Source organism: Trachinotus anak, unplaced genomic scaffold (genome assembly GCF_046630095.1).
Source record: "Trachinotus anak isolate AG129_WGS33_773 ecotype Australia unplaced genomic scaffold, CSIRO_AGI_Tana_v1 ptg000002l, whole genome shotgun sequence".
In the NCBI taxonomy this organism is placed as follows: Eukaryota; Metazoa; Chordata; class Actinopteri; order Carangiformes; family Carangidae; genus Trachinotus; species Trachinotus anak.
The window spans coordinates 5,093,794-5,114,670 of NW_027273853.1; the positions used below are offsets into that span (position 1 = coordinate 5,093,794).

At 41.7% G+C, this 20,877-nt stretch overlaps 1 protein-coding gene and 2 long non-coding RNA genes across 5 annotated transcripts in view; 1 reads left to right on the forward strand and 2 right to left on the reverse strand.

Moving 5' to 3' along the window:
* LOC139629440 (creatine kinase U-type, mitochondrial-like) lies at positions 1-14,828 on the forward strand. The gene is made up of 9 exons (XM_071492052.1): positions 1-246; positions 2,815-3,013; positions 4,875-4,970; positions 5,204-5,425; positions 6,401-6,486; positions 9,554-9,677; positions 10,928-11,062; positions 12,103-12,228; positions 13,905-14,828. The coding sequence occupies exons 1-9, from the start codon at positions 101-103 to the stop codon at positions 14,016-14,018; spliced, it is 1,248 nt and encodes a 415-aa protein (XP_071348153.1). The 5' UTR covers positions 1-100; the 3' UTR covers positions 14,019-14,828.
* LOC139629483 (uncharacterized) lies at positions 145-2,806 on the reverse strand. 2 transcript variants are annotated; one of them, XR_011692985.1, is made up of 5 exons: positions 2,655-2,806; positions 1,795-1,851; positions 1,448-1,688; positions 923-1,091; positions 145-279 (listed from the first exon to the last, which is right to left on the reverse strand). It is a non-coding gene; the product is annotated as an uncharacterized lncRNA (long non-coding RNA). The 2 variants fall into 2 exon arrangements; XR_011692984.1 differs by having other exon boundaries at positions 1,795-2,806.
* LOC139629467 (uncharacterized) overlaps positions 14,776-20,877 on the reverse strand; it is a 9,949-nt gene continuing 3,847 nt past the window's right edge. For both annotated transcript variants that reach the window (XR_011692979.1, XR_011692980.1), the window contains exons 2-3: positions 18,505-18,663; positions 14,776-16,797 (exon numbers count right to left, since the gene is read on the reverse strand). This is a non-coding gene — a long non-coding RNA (uncharacterized lncRNA). The remainder of the gene's footprint in view (positions 16,798-18,504; positions 18,664-20,877) is intronic.

Sequence of the window (20,877 nt, forward strand, 5' to 3'; positions counted from 1 at the left end):
CCGGTTAAATCGCTCTCCCTGTTGTCATTCCGTCAGAGTCGCTTCACCACCGGCGCGGTCGTGGAAATAAAGGCGTGTGTGACACATAAAGAAAAGCAAAATGGCGAGCAGCTTCTCCAGAGTCCTGTCCTCCAAACGAAACATCGGGATCCTGTCGCTGGTGGGAGGCTCGGTCACGGCTGGATTTCTGCTCCACCGGGAACATGTGAGCGCCGGGGTGCCGGTCCGCAGGAGGTACCCCGCCAGGTAGGGACACCCCGCCGCCTGCGTGGGGCACGGCTGATTAACACATTACACACAATTGCACTCGATAGAAAGCAAATCCTGATTATAGATAATAGCGATGCCATCAATGCAACGTTAGGGTTTATGCGCATTTAATTAAAACCTGTGGCTGTGAAACATCAAACTAAGCTCACAAGCTAAATGTATGAATGTCAAAAGCCACATTTATCTAAGGTGTCCGCCTAAATTAGCCAGTGTGCAGCCTGTGATCTTTTGTAACTCGCTTTAATCACAGATCACAGTCGTGTTGATATTGGATGCATAGAGATGAACCAAATCATAAAGCATAAAACAGCTGTAAACGCCCTCACACCTGACCTCCTGACATACAGGTGAACACTATGCAGCTTTATGCAAAACTGTGGAGGGGACTAATCTGATAAGAACCGGATAGAGTGTGTTGTATTTGGGATTAGATTTTCTTGCAGAATGAACTAGAAACCAGCAGGTCTGGCACCATGACTTGAATGCATACACATGTGAGGGTATGATCTAGAGAGGCTGAGGAGCGGAGGGATGCGGACGTGTCCCCCGACACGCCTGCATGCGTTACAGAGCACCGCACATACACAGGTCAGTCACGTTATCCGGCGCTCAGATATAAAACCCTGCCCTCAGGCGGTTACATAATACTCACCTCAAAGGAGCACCGACAGCGCCAGAGTCCGTCCTTACTTACAGAAGTAATCTATTACTCGCCAAACGGTACTGGCCTTGGTTCAGGGATCAGTGTGTGTGGTTCTCTCAGGTCTCCTCAGTGGAGGTGTCACCTTATTGATAACGAAGAGAGGGAAACAGCCTGAATCCTGCCAGTGGGACACACCCAACTTTATGTTATTAATCATTAAGACTAGTATGATGTTAGAGAAAAGATAAAGTTACAGTGAATGTGACTCAGTGCTGGTGGGGTGGGAGGGCCAAGGCTGGAGGAGAATAGCCAATAAGCATGCTCCTTGAATCAGATGATAAAAGCACTAATATCAAATGTTATAAGCCTGTATATGATTAGTTCCAGTGATAGAAGAGCTGCTCAGATCTGTAGGATCTTTAAGTAAAACTAACCATACGACAGTGTAGAAATAATCTGCTCCACAATATTAGTTATGTAAAGGTAGAAAGAGTAGAAGTCTAAAGATGAAAGACTCAAGTAAAGAGCACGCACCTCAGAACTGTACTTAAGTACTGCACTTGAACTTTCCTCCGCTGATTAGGGCCGACGCTGCAGGTTTACTGTTCACTGATATCAATGACAGTGATACGGATTAAACTAATCCTTTAGCAATAAACTCTGTAGGTGTTGGAACATCAGCTTGACTGAATGGCCCTGCAGGACAGTCCAGCAGTGACCATACAGCTGACACGTCCATCCACTGATCCTCTGGGACAGATGTGCCCTTAGAAACCTGAACAGACAACTCGTAGGTTTTATTAAATCCGGCCATGAGAACAGAAACTTGTACAATATGCACATATTATTCAAAGATATGTAAAGGAGTCCGACTGGCACACCTGGCTCTGAATGAGGTGCCCTCTCCCTCTGGCCTGTCATCGCTCTGCTGGTGTTATCTAATCCAGGCATGAAATGCCCCCAAAATAGGAAAAACGTGATGAGAGCAGACAGTGTGTTTGCACTGATAATGTTACTGATATTCTGAACCTATTGTTGTGTGCTGGGGAACTTGTGCCAATCTGTAATAGACAGGGGAAGATAGAAACAAGACAAGAAGCCAAGCTTGTCTGTGCATGATGGAAGTAGACCGAGCAAAACAGATGTTTGCCAGGCTCCAACCAGGACAAACATTTTCATGTTCTGTCTACACACACAGTCACCAGCAGTACTCTCTCATGTTACAGCCACTGTTTCATTTCATATATAAATATCAGAGCCTTCCTTATCTCTTGGTGGACAACAGGAAGCAGACACCAATACGCTGCTCAGTCTGTGCTGCTTCTGCACCTCTGGTCTCTTGACATTCTGGGTAAAAGCCAGTCTTTGGCAGCAGTTCCTTTTTTATTTTCCCTGCATGAAAGCCTAAATAATTCATTTGAAGCTAGAGGTGAATTCGTCATTAGTTAATTCAGCAGCATTATTTTACTGAAACAACTTAGATCTGAAGGTTTTCTGCATTAAATGAATGTCACTTTTAACATCTCATGAACATTTAACCACTGACTATAGTGAACCTCTTGGCAAAAGTGTCAGTTGGCTTCATAGCGTTTTATTATTTTCCACAGAGCCAATATGACTGACGGCACCTGTGAGTCCCATAATGGCATAAATATAAAGGTCGCATACTAACACATAATCTATGTCTAAATTAGTAGGTATCTTTTGCAGCAGGGTGTCCACAGGTTTAATCTCCAGTTACCTGCGTACGTGCCATGTGGAAGTGGCCTTGACTGAGTCACTCACTCTGAGCCGGCTCCAAGGGCACAGCTCCCTCGTTCACCTGCGCCGCTAAAAAGATTTGTTTCTCTCTCTCAGAGATCATTGCAGCAACATGCTATCTTGCCTTTGTATTTGTACAGTGCGGAGTACCCTGACCTGCGCAAACACAACAACTGCATGGCCAGTAACCTGACACCTGCCATCTATGCCAAGCTGTGTGATAAGGCCACTCCCAACGGTTACACGCTGGACCAGGCCATCCAGACAGGCGTGGACAACCCTGGGCACCCCTTCATCAAGACCGTTGGCATGGTGGCGGGAGACGAGGAGTCGTACGAGGTCGGACATTATTGCACCTTTTCAAACACGCAAACACATTAATGCAAGCTCCTCACTGCTGGCTGAAAACACGATGCTGGCACATCTCCATGTGTCTCACACAAGAGTCCAGTCTGGCCACCAGTTGCAGTTTGCTGTGACAAAGACAACACTGATAAAGTCCAAGCTTACATAGTTAATAAAAGCACTGCAAAGTGGAGAGTGGTATTTGCTCAAGAAATTGCCAGTGACTTTCCAGTCCCAACCCAACTCCCTATTTCAACATCGACGAAAAAACATGTGAGTCATCAGAAATGATTGAGAAATGATTCTTTTCTACGCTTACTGTAATTTGAAGGAATTTAGCAACCAATCCTCCGTGACCTCTGTCAGAGGAAGGAGTATTAGAGCAAAGAGACGGAGAGTTTTAGGCTAGGACACCTCTTTTGGGATGTCTCATCATCTATGTATAGTGAGGATCTAACTACGTTTCTATTTTAATTTGCCTGTTTCATTTAGGCCACAAAACTATCTTAACTATGGTTTTCCACACCAGTCAGTGTTGAGTTTGCAGATGCTCAGTAAAGGTTGTGTCATTCCAAAGACTTGAGGTTGCATCACTCCTAAATGCATCTGAGTACATTACAATGTATTTTTAATGAAAAAGTCAAGTTTGCGACCGTGTAAATATATGTGTACAGTTTCCTTTTCTGTTCTAGTGATTTGGCTGACACCTTTTTTTTTACAGTATCTCTAAAATCTAATGCAGTATGTGGCTCATTATTGCTCCCTGCTGTTTACTTTTATGGGTGTTTTTTTCCAGTATGGTTTCTAGGTGTGGTGTAGGTGAGATGACAGAGGATCAGGGAGTGGTGACTCACAGTGTGTAAAAAGAGCTGTGCAGTAATGCAGCTAGGGACTGTACAGATTCACAGACGGGGCTGTATAGTAACATACCTACCAGCCTGCAGACCAAAATAAAGAACATCAGGCTTCAGACTTTGTTTTGGACATAAATCTCACAGTCATGTCTAATGGACTATTGTTATTTTTGCTTCTGTTGCAGTTTAGGTCACCAGAAACTACAAAATCATGTAAATTCTGTATAAAAAGTCCTTTTTCAGGGATCAAGTAATCGATGAACTTACTGCTTTTCTGCAGGAATGGAGGAAAGTGAAGCCTTGAAAGTTGATGCAAACAGTTCCTACAGGTGCTGCAACGTCTGTGGATAACTTATAACCTCTGTGTGTACAAAGGCAGTGTTGGTGCAAGGCGTGTTACTACACCCTCTGCAGTATTATTTGGGCAATACTGCATGACAGGAAGTATTACTGTATAGTGAGAGCAATGCAACCTTAACACATTTGTGGGAACTTCTGCGACAGTGTTATAACTCTGAGACACTGAATTATGTAAATTGAGATGTTCTAAAACTGTTGACTGGTAGTGTATGTACATATTAAATCTACAAAATATCAGGGAGACTTATTCCCTGCATACACTGGCATACACTGATGACGTGACTCAAACTAAAGTCTGTATACGCTGCTGAAAAGTCCTTGAGGAAAACACTGAACCAAGTAAAGAGAGAAGGCCTCTGATCAATAGGCTGATCAATAGCATTTCACCAAAATAAAACCCTCTGTAAAACATCTTTTTTGAACTGAGATAGAATTATTATGTGCCTCCTCTGCCATGCACAGCAGGCACATAATAATATGTAACATATGACACTAGTTTTGGTTTGGTACAGTCTTGTGGTCCAGAAACATCCTCTGCCTGTGTGGATTTTGTCCAGATTGTTCACACAAATTATTAATGCAAAAAAAATCATTTTTATGTTATATGACTTTTGTATTCTTAACATCTGGGTCTGTTTCAGGTATTTGCAGACCTGCTGGACCCTGTCATCAAAGAGAGACACAATGGCTACGACCCCCGCGCCATGAAACACCCCACTGACCTGGACGCCAGCAAGGTAACACTCAAACTCAGAGCTGCTTCCCGTCAAAAGTTGCTTCACTTGTCTGATCATTTTTGTCTTGAGCTTCACATGGTGAGATTTGACTCTAGCAGTGGGACTAACTCTGCTTCCGCATCCCCTCCACACATGTTCTTACAACTAAGGCTCAAATCAGGATCATACACCGAGTGCTGAAACGTAATGTGGATACATATATAGAAATATTCCCCAGCCTGTCTTTGTTCCAGATCCACTCGGGCCTCTTTGACGAGCGTTACGTGCTGTCCTCCAGGGTGAGGACGGGCCGCAGTATCCGGGGGCTGAGCCTGCCCCCCGCCTGCACCCGGGCAGAGCGCAGGGAGGTGGAGAGGGTGGTGGTGGACGCCCTCGCCGGCCTGAAGGGTGACCTCGCTGGGAGATACTTCAGTCTCACCCAGATGACAGAAAAGGAGCAGCAGCAGCTCATTGATGTGAGTGAGGCGGGGCCGTGGCTGTGTGCATGTGAAGATGTTGTATATTTCTCTGGTACCACTTTGACAACTTTCACCAAAAGAATTGTTTGGGGGAAAATGAAGAGTTAGCAAACAGTCATTTGACATTTTTAATTAAAAAATTTCACAAGGAAGTATTTCAGTTTTGAAAAAGGAAAGATAGGATCTGTTTATTAAAGCAACTCCCAAAATTCATACACTGCATACAGTGCTAATGCAAGACAAACAGGCTAGTGCATCATATTTGTGATGCTATAATGAGTAATATTCCAACCACACTCATTTTACCTTGGATGACCCAGAGCTTGGTTTTAGTTTTTATAAGAACAAGGAGAGGAAAGGTAAATCACATTCAAACTTGAAACATAACACCAGTACTGTTTACTAGTTCATGTCACTAAACTATGTGGCATAACAATAACAATCTAAACTGCACAAAGCCTTCTCATAACCAGTCATTTTAATACAGCAGCAGCAGCAGTGGTTATATAAGACCTGTCAGTGGACCTGCTGCAACCGTTTGGGAGCTGTAAACAGCAACAACATGCAAACTGATACTATTGCCTACAGTACAGATTTCCTTTTATTTTTTTACATAGAAAACAAATGGACTCATAGTCATGTTGAGCACTTTGGATAAATGTTTAGCCCTCTGAGGATGTGGTTTTAGTTTTCCTTCATCTCCGAGCAGACAGAAAAAAAAAAGAATAAAGAGGAAAAATTCAACACATGAAATCAGAAACGGGTGTGGGCTGTGCCTGCCATGGCATTTTTCTCCTGCCCACAATGAGAGAGATCGACCAGATTATTGAATTCTCACGTCTCACACAACCTCACGTCTGTCTCCCTGTGACAATACTGTCCAATCTGAGTTTTCACCACTTCAGTCACAGCCATTGTTGCCACTTTAAATAAAAATAAAAAAAAAACCTTGGTTCTCTGTATTTACACTAGGATCACTTCCTGTTCGACAAGCCCGTGTCACCCCTCCTGACGTGTGCTGGCATGGCTCGCGATTGGCCAGATGCTCGTGGTATTTGGTGAGTGAAAAGACTTGATGGTACAAGTGTGTGACTGGTTGGCTGTTTTTTTTAAGGCAGGGTGATGTTTGCTGTTTATAGCAGTGCATTTCAATGCAAGTGAGCACAGTCGGCTTTAGGTTGATGGCAGTAATTCATGTGTGTAGAAAAAGTAATGAAAACTCATTTGCATAGAGCCTTTCTATTGTTTCTATTTCTATTAAATGCAAGATGCATTACAGGGGTTTAATGTTCCTGGGACTGGTCCATGAACTAGTTTGTCAGAATTACTGAGATATAAATTCTTGGATATGTCTTCCACGTTATTAGTTATGTTATTTGGCTTTTTAGTTCAGATCAGCATCTATAAAGACAGAAGCTTGTATCCTGTCAGGAAACTGAATTTTTAAGTCTTTGAATTAAATTATCGTGGTCAACAGTGTCAAAGTGTCAACAGCAGTGAAGTCAAGCAAAACTAAAATACAGATGAATTTTGAATCTGTGTTGATCTTAAGGTAACTGACTTGATCCTAAACATTTTATTTGAGTATTTTCCAAAGGAAGGTCATGGTGGAGATTGCTCTGTAACTAGTTATTACAAATGGATGAAGCGCAGGTTGTTTTTATTCAGTAAAGGTGAGATAACAGGGTTGCTTATGAGAGGTAATGAAATTCCTCCTCCTTAAAGACTGACCATTTGGGTGGTAATTTGAGGTTATCAGTGTTCAAGGAGATGTTCAATAGACTAGGATGAACAGAAATAAATATATTGGTGGTAATGGAGTTAACAGAACCGTGGGAAGACTTTGTTCAGGGTTAATTGGTAATAAATTACACAGTGATGTCATGATAGTGCACTGATGCAGAGGAGAGGAGCAGCCTGAGGTGTTTTTGTAGGACATTACAATATTTTCTGATATATAATGAGAACTACTGTATTTAATAAAAGGGAAAACCAAACACCACATTTCCTGTACAAAGAAGTCAGGAATTTATTTGGGACTAATTACTTGTCAGTTATGGGGAAATAAATGATTTAGATTATATTTAATTAATTTGTTAATGTAGATTTTATTTATCTGTTATAATTACAGGTAAAATAGGGAACTGCTGTCATCCCTCTGTCCCAAATCCAGCCTTTTTCTTCTATGCTCAATTATTTTTTTTACCATATTCAACAGTTCAGCAAATAAAATATAAAATAAATTTCCCCCTAACCTTAAATTTTACAGGCATCTTTTGAACTCTCCCATTAATTTCTTCCCTGCTGTGGCTGCAGCAGTGATGTCAGTTCTTCTTTGCCGGGCCGTGGTGGAGGTGTATGAGCAATGCGGACAATGCTCCCTTAGCACTGAGTGTCAGCCAGCCAAAATCAATCAGCAGCCTCCCTCCTCTCCCCCTCTGCCAGCCGTATCAGCCAACCTCTCCTCTCCTTAATAATTCACCTTGACGCCTTCCTTCCATCATCTCTTCTTTCAGGTCCTCTGGCAGCTTTCTCTTTCTCTGGCTCTCTCCCCCTTTTTCCTTTTATTTTTTTTCACTACCCGTATGTCACACTCCACTTTCTCTCATTTTTGCTTATCATCACCCGTCCCTCTAATATTACTTTTTTTTTGTTTAACTCCTCCCTTGTGTTCTTTTTCCCTGTGGTTGATGTAACCTGCACTGCTGCTCTACTTCTTCTCTAACTCCTTTTTCTCTTTATCTCTTACCTCATTCCGCTTTGTCCAATGTGTCTCCCCAACCTGCTGCCTCCACAACCTATCCATTACCTTATTAAATCTCTCTGACAATGTTAATGAGGTCAGCATAGACAAAAAGCTTCTGTAGTGGCTGACAGAGTCTTTGTGCACTTTAAAATCTTAAATATCATGCAAAAAAATGTAACACTCTGCCTTCAGATTGGTGCTAGGAAATGTCATCAAACTCCACCCTCCTCTGTAGCTAACTGCTGACTGCACTTATGGGAAGATCAGAGGGTCACCAAAATCTTAATGATTGATATCTGCCATGAATATTTACAGTGAAATTCATGGGAATTTGTACATTTGTTTCACATTATCACTGCATTTGTATTTTTCCTATGTACATTTATACATATTCAGGTCTTCTTGAAAATGAGATCTTAATCTCAATGGGACTTCAAAAAAGGTTCTAAGTGCATAAGTGTTGCACAAGTGAATTTTTTACCTCCTAAGGGCTGTAGATTCAAAAAAAAAAAATCAAGGATTTAGTCATCAATGTCTGCACTAATTGATCCATCCAACAGCTGTAGAGACAATTTCAAGGATCTATTGACAAACCTACTGATATCGTAATCTATTGATCCACACGTCCTCATATATTGAGTTGTTTCAATTATTTCTAGAAATACAAATGAGAAAATCAAGCGTTTCTTGCACCTCATCAGAAATCCCAAGAACTGTGTAAGCTAGTTTTCTCTATTGTTGACACATTGCTCTTTACGAGTTGTGAGGTTTCCATGCAGCAGATTTTGCTGTCTGTTTCGTAAGGTGTCCAGTTTCTTTACAATGTGTCATGAATCAATACCATATTGCAAGGCCTTGTAAACACAGTGCAGCCCAGCAGACCACTCAGACAAACACCAGAGTCAATGACCCGCAGCAGAAACAAGCATTATCCTCAGTGATTGATGGTTAATGGCCGTCACCAATATCATGTGGCTCCCTAAATAGAGAAGAGCCATCATTGATCTCTTCTTGTTCACTTATCCTACACACATCCTCACAACAGGCTTCGAATTGATTCAATCTGGAAAAAATGTTCAAATATTGATTTACTGTATATATGACTACCATATAGTACATACAAGTTGTTCATAAGGTCAGAAAAACTTGTGCACAAGGTCTGGAAAGTAAAAGAATAAGATATACTCTATGTTATTCTAACAATAACTCTATGCTCAACTTTACTGGTCAGTGCATTAGATTAAATGACCCCTAGCCCGGGTGCTGCACTGTGTCTTTACTGCTCCTTGAAAGCTATGATGGGGCAAATGCAGAGGACAAATAACCTTTACCCACACGGATTAATATTGTTTAATTCAGTGTAACTTCCTCATGTGCAGGCACAACAATGAGAAGACATTCCTGATCTGGGTCAATGAGGAGGATCACACCAGGGTCATCTCCATGGAGAAGGGAGGCAACATGAAGAGGGTCTTTGAGAGGTTCTGCAAAGGCCTTAAGGAGGTAAGACTGTGTTTGTATGTGTGGGTGGATTGTTTAAAGGGGCTATTTGTAAGTTTTGCTATTGCTACGTAGCCAACGTTAGCATTAACTGCTGTTTACTCACCACACTAGAAGAAACATTTTGAATTCAGCATCAAACTTTATTCCTCACCAAGAGCTGTCTCCAGAGGTGGAAAGCAACACCAGTGTTAACTCTGGTTTCTATCACTTTTTTTCTTCTACTGACGTTAGCATGCTAACAAGCTGGCATTAGCCATGTCAGAGCTGTCTTGTCACTTTCTGATAGCAACTCACTGTAGGCTCCAATCTGTGCTGAAGATGTAGACGTATTATAACGGGGTGTAATGGGGTGAAGCAACAATCACCACCACCCGTCCCCGGCAAGAAACCACATTCAACAGCAGAGAAAACGTACAAATAGCTCCAATAAGATGTTAGAATGAGAGAGGGAGGATAGTTGGGATTGAGGAGGAGTAGACTGAGCTTTTATTTGTCTAAAGATTGTATGCACTCTGTTCCCAATGCATCAGGATGTCACACATAAACAAGGAGTATTCTGATTTACAACCGACCAGTCTGAACTTCTGCACATGCTACAGTACACTACAACCAGACATACACTTGTGCAGTTGTAGTCTGGTGTTAGTTGTGCCTGATGCAAACAAAGTACTGGATCATAGTGGACCATTGTGCACTTGGACACAGTATTTTCAAGTTGGAGGCTGCAGCCATCAGATGTCTGTAGGATTTTAATCAGCCAAAGGAGAGGGAATCATTTAATAAAGTCTAAAAGCATATGGTGCTTAAAAAACTGCCTACACTAGTCTTTGCCCTGTCACCAAAATAAAGCCTGCAGACAGAGGCACAAAGACACTCTGTCCAAACATGGCCGAGCCAACATAAATTATTTATCCAAACAGCCTCAGTTCCCCATAAGGGAAAGTGCAAAGGACAAGCAATGCCACATCTGGTTCTGCACTGTTGCGCTCTGAGGGTGTGACAACCTCAGTGCCCCATTAAAGCTGATTTAACTCCAACACTATACCAGTGTTTGTGACTGTCCACTTCCAACAAAGTTTATTTCAAGTCAATAACTCTCAATTCCTTTCTTGTCAGCTCTAATAAATGAAAAATCAACAGCTACTAACAGTTTTCTGTGTGTGAACAGTACGCACACACCCATCCATCGCACTGAACATCCAAGATTGTTGTATGAATGTTTGTGTTGTGACTGATTCTCTCCCTCTAAGGTGGAGCGTCTGATCCAGGAGAGAGGCTGGGAGTTCATGTGGAATGAGAGGCTCGGTTACATCCTCACCTGCCCCTCCAACCTGGGCACAGGGCTCAGGGCTGGGGTCCACGTCAAACTGCCCCTGCTGGGCAAGGTAACACAGTGGTTATAACAGAATTAAGATAATTAAGATAATAGATACTTATATTTCAGCAGATAATGTAGGATAGTTTGTGTTACTGTTCTATTTGTATCACATATTGATGGACCAAAAGTCTCTGCATGGCCTTAAAAACCCGTCTAACATCTCCAAAAACAGTGACAATGGGACATGTATCCACATGCAAGTGAACTCCTAGATTTATACTCTGTATGGTTAATACAAAACAGGTTTTCTTTTTGTTGTATCTGTTTTACTAAATGTAGTTGGAAATGATGTTGTGCAACAGTTTATAATGCCAAATAACATTTTCAGGACTTTTATGGGTCATGTTCATCTGGAAATAAGCTCTTTCTATACATGTTTCTAATAAGATTCTTATGTAATAAATGGATGGATGGTGCAAGTGTGCTGCATTTATCGGAGTGTCACACAGTTCAGCCTCCCTGGGAAAGCTTATGCCAGGGTGCTGGAAAGGAGGTTTCAACTGATACAGTGGGGTCAGTGGAGTGGAAACCATTACCCATTCACTTAAATGGGAGCAGTGAATGGGAAAGTGGTCCAAAACAACTGAAGGGAGCTTGGAGTAGAGCCACAGCTCCTTGGCATGGAAAGGAGCCAGTTGAGGTGAATCGGGTATCAAATCAGGATGCGTCCTGCGTACCTTCAATTGGAGGTTTTCCAGGCACATCCAGTTGGTATAAGACCTCAGTGTAGACCCAGAATACACTGGAGAGATTATATATCTCACCTGGCCTGGGAACACCTTGAGGTCCCCCAGGAGGCGCTGGAAAACCTCACTGGAGAGAGGGACATCTGGATTACTTTGCTTAAATTGTTGCTACGACAACCCAACTCCAGATAAGCAGCGGATGAATGGATGGATGAGTGGATGTAAAAGTGTTTGTGAATTTAAATTATCTGAATAATACTTGTAAATAGCTTGAAGAAAAAAATACATATCTATATTGAGTAAGGTGGTGATCAAGTAGCATTGAAACTGTCTTGAGTAACCCCTCTCCCCCACCTCACAGGATCCCCGCTTCAGTAAGATCCTTGACAACCTTCGTCTGCAGAAGCGAGGAACAGGTGGTGTAGACACCGCTGCTGTGGGTGGTGTGTTTGACATCTCCAACCTGGACCGCCTGGGACAGTCTGAGGTAAGGCATTCTGGGTACACATGCACTGAGTTGGGAGGAGAGGAGAGTTCTTGTCCAGGCTGCACATGTAGTTTGTCTTTGTCTTTGGTCATGCTGTCACGCCTGTGTGACAGAGTCGTACAGCACAATGGAGCTGTTCTCTTCTGTTGTGAGAGTGGGGTTGCATATATTATTCTGATTACATGAAGCCTGGGGTTGGCTCGTCACTGTTTCTGGGTGCAGTGGAGTGAACTAATTAGTATTCAATAGGGTGAAGATTGAGAATCACTCGTCTAATTCTCTTAACGTCATACAGCACTGTCTGACTCTAACCTACACTTCTCATATAAGTTTTTTTGAGAGCGTGGGCTGGACAGTGCTGCTTGGTCCTCCAGGATCCAGACTGATGAGCACTCAGGATAGGAGCGCTCTCAGGATGGGGTCCATGAGTTAAGAGGAGGTGTTAGGGAACTACGGACAGTTGGAGAAAAGTGCAGAGTGGACAATAATACTGGAGCACACAGCTTTTCATGAAGCATGAGTAAAGGAAATGTCAAACTTCATTTAAACAAATAAACTTGTTGATCTGGATTTCAAAAGTAGAATAATAGACCTGTATTTTATTAAACTTGTTTACTTCTAAGTCTCTGAGTAGTGTTTATTATAATAGGTTTCTAAATCAGAGGATGACTAAATTGCCAGATAAGAAGAGATTTCTTCGACTGTGAGAATCTATGAAAAGTCCTAACGCTAACAGCTAACACACCAGATGTTATTGTTGTGAATGAGCCAGGAAAGTGTGCTGTATTTTTGACTTTAGTTTAGAGGAGACATTCCTTGAAAAGGTTACAGGCCTCTAGTTGATGCTTCCCTCACAGCTCTGTTATAAGGGCGGACTGCCTCTGTTTATATTTGGTTGTGTCTGTAACCGATCCTCAGATTGGTTGTGAGGGATTTTGCTCTGTGTGTGTAGTTACTGGCAGTTGTCATATTTGGAGAAGGCACTGCTGTCTGTAGCCTGAAAGCGAAAGCTCGATATTTTGGCAAAGATACCAGATGCCAAAGATTTTTGCTGTTTTTGCCAAGAGTTCGAAGAGCATCTGTATAATAGATAATGTAGCTAGAGCCAGCAGCTGGTTAGCGTAGCTTAGCATAAAGACTGGAAGCAGAGGGAAACGGCTAGCCCAGCTCTGTCCAAAGGTAACAAAATCCACCTAACATCACTTAACTCTCAGACAGAGGAAAGCAAATAAACATATTTCCCAAAATGTCGAACTGTTTCTTTAAAGGGGTTACCTCCAGGATTTAGTATTGGACGTCCATAAAAAATGAAGAGGCAGTAACTTTCAATCTCTACTATGGGTCAAATACTAGAGTAAATTGTTAGAGCCCTCTTGCCTGGTGAACGCCCATGTCTTTTAAACTCCACAACTCCAGTTTGTATCACAGGCTTTCTGTTATGAATTAACTGTGTTCAAAGCCCGGGTCAAGATAAACCTAATGACATAATCAGGGTTATGTTTTTTTAAGGAGTATTTTCATTTCTGTCTAATTAGGGCTGGAAGATGGTGTTGGAAACATTGAATATTTAAAATATTCTCATGTGTCTCACAGTTTGTATGATACGTTGTTTACATCCTGTTGATTAATTTTCTTCTGTGGAAAAAGTATTAAAATGTGATTTGTCCCTCCCTCAGGTCCAGTTGGTGCAGACAGTGGTCGATGGTGTCAACTACCTAATCGAGTGTGAGAAGAGACTGGAGAAAGGCCAGGACATCAAGGTGCCCCCACCCCTCAAGCAGTTCAAGTAGACACTGATCCCTGACCCCTGCACACAACCCCCACAGGCACACACACATGCACAAACACCCCCTTCTCTGTGCCCATAGATATGATAAATATCTATGTCACTGCCTCATCTATTACTACTACTTATTTAATCACGCCTCCCCCACAATATAGTTCTCTATAATATAATCTACATATATTATACGCAGCTATGTGGCTAAAGCCATCCAGAGTCCCAGAATACTGCATTGGGCTTAAATGTGTTTAAGATGCATCTGAAGTTGAAACTCAAATTCAAACCTGGCGGCAAAGATTACTGAAGGATGCACGAACAAAAGTAGGCTGTAACTGAGCAAAGATGGCCACCAGATTACCCGTCTCTGCATGGCCTAGCAGTATCTATGGCTCTGCCCCCAAACCACTCCTCAGCCCACCAAACCTGGCTTTGCCTTGCCTCAGTCCCTTCCCGCAGCATGTCCTATACTCAGCCTGTCTGTTCCCCTCACTCCTGTGTGTTGATTGGTCATCCCTATTATCTGGTGCTTGTATAGTCCATCCATTTGTGCTATACTCTCCATTGTGGATTGTGTGTACATAGTTTCTTTTAACCATTTTAAGTGGATTTGAATGTTGATTAACAGCATAAGACTGAAGAGACTTGTGGATGTGTATGTTCAATGACACACTGGTGTCAGATTGTAACGTTATAACACACACACACACCGGTCAGGCTGGGTTCTGTACTGTAAGCTACTGAAGCAATATCATTCCAGCTCATCATTGAATGTCACACTGTAACGTCTTTTATTAAAGAAATCATCTATTTAACAGAACCTCCTCCTCCTCTGTCTGTCATTTGTTGATAGAGCTTTGCTTTTTTAGCTCCTACATGAACTGCACCTAATTCTTTGGTATCCAAGAGGATTTTGCCCAAGCAAGCTTTAAGTAACCATGGTAATCAAGCTGGAGGAACATGACTGCGATCAGTGTGGCTGCATGGTGTCATGTGACAGTGTTTAGTCAGAGGCATAACAAAACTGTATTCAGCTGAAAGGCTGGCACAGAGGGTTGATGTTTTCACATGGGGCCAAGATCTTTTAAATCTGGAAAATGTCTGAATTTCATGACTTCATTAAAACTTTAGGTCCATGCCCAGTCTGTCTGACTATAGAGAGCATCAGTTAAAGGATAAGGCTGGTGATTGTCCAATTTCGACACCTAGAAGTTGCTTGACATCCTGCTGGATCTACATTATAGTCTTCATAATGTCTAATTATGAAGAATAATTTCATTATCCTGATGGTCCACTTTTCCTTGTTCCTTCTTCCACTTTGTAAAGGGTTTTTTTTTGGAGGGGGGTAGGGGGCTTATCTGAAGAGAAAGTCGAATGACAGGTTGTCATATGATGTACAGATTGTTAAGGCAGATTTGTGATTTTTGACACTGAGCTATATTAGTAAAACTGACATCACTTGTCAACAAATCCCATGAAAAGACCAAAACCAGCTGTGAATGGATCTCCTAACAAGTGTTGTCTGTGTCTCGAAAGCCTGATATATCTCTGTTCTCCTCCAGAGCTCAGTTGTCTCAAACTACTGAAACACATCATTGAGCCACTGTTGCACTGGCTGACATGTTCCTTCACTACCATGACCACAGGTTCTACATTTATGTAGTTTGAGTCAATCCCACACACTGCAAAAGCTCATTAGCTCACACAGTCTAAGGTTTAAAGCAGCTATGGGCCAACACAGCTGAGCACTGTAGCTACTGGGGTCCAAAGGTCCAAAAACACTTTACGGTAGTGCATATATAAACAGTTTACAACACCTAAATACTTATTTTGACCAATCAAGATATTCAGTTTACTGTCATAAAAACAAAGAAGAGAAGGAAAAAAGGTTACATTTGAGAAACTGGAACCTGAAAATGTTTTTAAAACAACTGAATGATTAATTGATTATTGAAATAGTTGCCAATATAAATATTTTTGATAGACTAATCAGTTATTTTAAGTAATCGCTGCAGCTGTAGAAAGTATTAATGGACGGTCTAACACATCAATAGTTTTGTTCTTTTCATGGGATTTGGGAACACATGAAGCATGGAGTAAATGCACAGTTCACAAACATGTGCTTCATGAATCTACACTTTAGAGTGAACATGAACCTGGATTTGTGTCTGTCTTTGATTTAACAGCCAGTGCAAAGACGTTGTGTTTTCTCTGCAGTGCAGGAAGTCTGTAACAAGCGCTTTGTCCCATTGTGAATGAATGGATATTTATTTTCTCCACTGATGAAACAAGCTGGATTTTTCCAGTGTTTTGGTCTCGACGCTGACAGAACAACAAGGCGTTCAGTGTTCTGAGGAGATACAGCTGAGACGTCGAGTGTTGGTGTTGTGAGGCATGAGGAATCTGTTCCTCTCTCTTCAAGGGATTGGAGGAAGGGTCTGATGTCCTGAACACGTACACACGTACACACACACACACACACACACACACACACACACACACACACACACACACACACACTCTTACAGTACTCAGAGCATGTCACTAGCATAATGCTGCAGACCTCTCCTCTTCTCTTCTCCTCCTCCTTGTTCCACATATGGCTGAGGAGCAAGCAGGTTTCCATGGCAACCACTTCTCAGAGGCAGTGGGGGCTCTCTGACGGGGGAGGGAAGGGGCTTTGTGGGTAAATCTCTGCAGCACAGACCAGTGCTGCACAGCACACAGCCACACACTGAAAAGAAGGCAGGACCCTTGGATAAAATGGTGGTTGAGTAGTGATGACAGTCCTGTACCAGGGATAAAATGGTGATTAAATGATGATCAAAACGCTTTAGGCTGCTCTGCTCTGGCAAAAAGGAGTAACTACACACATTTTGTTAAAACTGAGTGAATAACAGATTCTTCCTTTTGACGTCTTAGTTCACCACTGAGATTATTATTCCATCAAAACACAGCAGGGAAAATTTACAGAGGTACAAACCAAACTGCAGTGACTGTACTCTGGCTAGTTGATACTAGAGGGTGAGACAGCAATTTTACCTGGAATTAAAAAATCTATTTTGATGCTTAAAGATTTTGATAATTGAGTTTTTCATACCACAGAAATAAGACAATATCTAAATCCTAAATCATAATGTTGAGAAAGAATGGACACCAGTTAAAGTAGTCCTGCTGAATGCTGAATGCTGTTATCTACTATCTACTGTACAGTGGAATTCAAATGATTTCATGTGGTTAATCTACCTAAATTAAATTAAAAGTGCTTTGAAAGGGCATTATTTTGCCTCTGTATTGTAATGGGGCTGGATGGCCACCAACATTTTTGAGATTTTCAAATGAGCCATGAGATGAAAAGGTCGGGAACCACCAATCATTAGTATAAAAGGCGTAAAATGAGGGGTTTACATCTTATATATCTGGTACAGATTTTTGTCAAAGTCAGCGTTTCATGTTTTTCATGCTGAGATGCTAGTGGGTGTCCAATCAGGGACCTTGAAACAGTACAGATGTTTTACAAAGTGCTGTGTAGTGCAATACTATTTCTGTGCACCACTCCCCACACACAGAAACACAATCACTTTGATCACAGCTCCACAGACAATGATCTTCAGCCTGTCCTCTCCAGAAAATTAAAACCAAGACTTGAGTGATACTCGGTCTAATTCTACCGTTGCCATCAGAGCTGTAAGTTTACAGTAAACTGTGGCTGGTCTGGAAGAAAGCAGTTCTGGTTTGAAGGATTAGCACTGCTGAGCAGTCAGCTGCAGATCTGCAAGTCTGAGCCACAGAGATGAGGAGACTTTCCTGCTGAAAGAAGCAGGTCTGTTCAGGAGGCGAGGCCTAAAGAAATGAAAAAAATACTGCATTCCATACTGACACATGGTTTTTAGATGTATACAGTGGAACTTTGTTTGGATTTAAAGTCATGATGCATAATGAATGCACAATGTATTATAGACTATCTACTGCTATATGGCCAGACAGCCAGATCAGAAGTTTATTATTTGTCCCAGTACCTTGCCTCAATTGTACCACTAAAGAGCAGCAATGAGTTCATCTTATTTGTTATATTCTAAATACAAATATCTATTTAACACAGGCTCAGTAGAACTTTTGAGTTTATATCCAAAAGATTTGATTTGAAAGATTTGAAAGATTTCCAGATTTCATTACTTTTATCTTTTAGATTTTCAAAATTTCCCTGCTTGTCAGCGCCTGTCTCCCTCACAGTAATATGGCTATACTACAGAGCACAAAAACAATGCAAAACCTGATGAAAATGTAAAGGAAATATTGTTGAAAGACACTTAAACACAATGGTTGTTTGTCTCTATATGTCAACCTTGTGATAGACTGGCGTCCTCAGAGTGGGATGTAAATGTTCAGGTTGTGAATAAATGAGTTCCCTCCTTAGAGGGCCTCTACGCCAGGTCCATAACACATGTGTGTGCATTCATATAAAAGTGATGAAACATAATTTTAAAGTAACTCACCTGGCTACACAGAGAATTGTAGACCAGGGACTGAGGAGTGCTCCCTGCTGTCGAAGAGCTCCCTCTGCTGGCATGGTAATGTAACTGCAGCTTTATAAAGCAGGACAACACTCTGGACCAGTAAGTGACTGTGTCTTGCTGAGATTTTTCCAGAGAGACCTGAAGACAAGAGTCAGACAACTGCACAGCTAGCACACAAAACCAACACGAATAGTAACAGACAGACACACTCCACAAATCGATAATTGAAACAATTTAAAGGGTGAAAAAAAAAATCTGATGCTCTTGGATGACCAGCACTACTTCCGTCCAGGACATCAAATGAACAAATTAGATGTTATTTTTTAAAAAAGGTAGGTATAATAGTTTAACAAAGTTTCATAGGATTAGAAGGAATGAAAGCCAACAAGTTCCTCTAAATGGTTGTCTCATAATCACAGCCAGATTAACCTGTTAGGAGACTCCCAGGGTGAAAATCTGCTGCTGGGCCTCTATTATCTCATATTTCTCCTGCTACACTCTTTAAAATGAGTATGCCTCCAGTTTCCTATGAAGTAACACCTGACTACACATTGCTGCTTCATTATTTACCTGGAGACCAACCAGTAACTGAAGTACAGCCTGAGCCCTGATCTTCTGTGTATCATGTCATTTGTGATGATTCTGATTAATCACAACCTCATTTAGGATTATGCACCAATTTAAACTAAGATAATAATGGTGTTAAAACTAGATTCTAATAATGTAGCACTTACCTTATTTGATACTATACTTGGTGCAAAGTCCTTAACAAATTTACAATTGATCAAATTAACACAACCAACAGACACTTGCAGACTTTGCCCAAGTGAAAATCCAGCTTTAATCATAATTGACACATATTGTTTGTCATTATCTTTAAGTATATCCTGTTGATGTAATGGGGACAGTAAGTTTGCTCACCTCATGATTAGTAAATGTATGGCTTTCACAATCAAGGACAGATAAAGAATCAATAGAATACAGACTTAGGTAAAGACAATAAATTTCGGACAAGCATTTGTTATCTCAGTAATGGTTCCAGTACACTAAATCCTGGGGGCTTTGGTTTTTCCACAACAAACATGAGGCACAAAGACCAGAGAGACCTGCAGATCGGCATGGTGATCACAGTGTCTGACCTTTCCTCTGACATCTGAGCCAAGGTTGTATCTTATCTTAAAAGCATAAGGGATTTGGTACATCAGGATGTATGAGCAGATAAATGTGGTTATCGGTAGTGCTGGCAGTCCTCCTGTAACGAGAATGAAGCTACTGTGGGTTTGACCTAAACAGGCTTTGAGGGTTGGAACTCACAAACACCAGACTAGAACTAGTGGTGTTGACTTGTGCTTGCTGAGATAGACTAAGAACTAGAGCAGCAACAACTAGCCAAAAAGATACTTAATGTGTCAAAGTAAATTAAGTGCTTATTAATTTTCGAGCAAAAATGATGGTTTTTAAAGTAAATATTATGATAATAATAAGATTGTCACTATTTTGGATTTTTGCAAAGCAAACCGTTAATTGATTAATTGTGATTAACTGAGAAAATAAAGAAAAATATTATTGTGGAAGTCCTGCATAAAATAGATACAATAGTCACCACAACTCAACCAACCAATGTTACGTACATTATTATATATACATGTACAGTGCATCCGGAAAGTATTCAAGGGACCTCACTTTTTCCACATTTTGTTATGTCACAGCCTTATTCCAAAATGGATTAAATTCATGTTTCGGGCCAGAAGGGCCTTAGTCAGGGAGGTGACCAAGAACCCGATGGTCACTCTGACAGTGCTCCAGCGTTGCTCTGTGGAGAGAGGAGACCCTTCCAGAAGGACAACCATTTCTGCAGCACTCCACCAATCAGGCCTGTATTGTAGAGTGGCCAGACGGAGCCACTCCTCAGTAAAAGGCACAGGAGAGCCCGTCTGGAGTTTGCCAAAAGGCACCTGAAGGACTCTCAGACCATGAGAAACAAGATTCTCTGGTCTGATGAAACAAAGACTGAACTCTTTGGCCTGAATGCCAAGCGTCATGTCTGGAGGAAACCAGGCACCGCTCATCACCTGGCCAGTACCATCCCTACAGTGAAGCATGGTGGTGGCAGCATCAGGCTGTAGGGATGTTTTTCAGCAGCAGGAACTGGGAGACTAGTCAGGGTTGAGGGAAAGATGAATGCAGCAATGTACAGAGACATCCTTGATGATAACCTGCTCCAGAGCGCTCTGGACCTCGGACTGGGGCGAAGGTTCATCTTCCAACAGGACAACGACCCTGAGCACACAGCCAAGATAACAAAGGAGTGGCTTCAAGTCTGTGAACGTCCTTGAGTGGTCCAGCCAGAGC

Bases quoted from the DNA above. Each gene is read 5' to 3' on its own strand.
- LOC139629440 (XM_071492052.1), top strand. From the start codon at position 101: ATGGCGAGCAGCTTCTCCAGAGTCCTGTCCTCCAAACGAAACATCGGG. The intron at 11,063-12,102 runs GTAACACAGTGG...CCCACCTCACAG, and splicing joins AACTGCCCCTGCTGGGCAAG to GATCCCCGCTTCAGTAAGAT. The intron at 12,229-13,904 runs GTAAGGCATTCT...TCCCTCCCTCAG, and splicing joins ACCGCCTGGGACAGTCTGAG to GTCCAGTTGGTGCAGACAGT.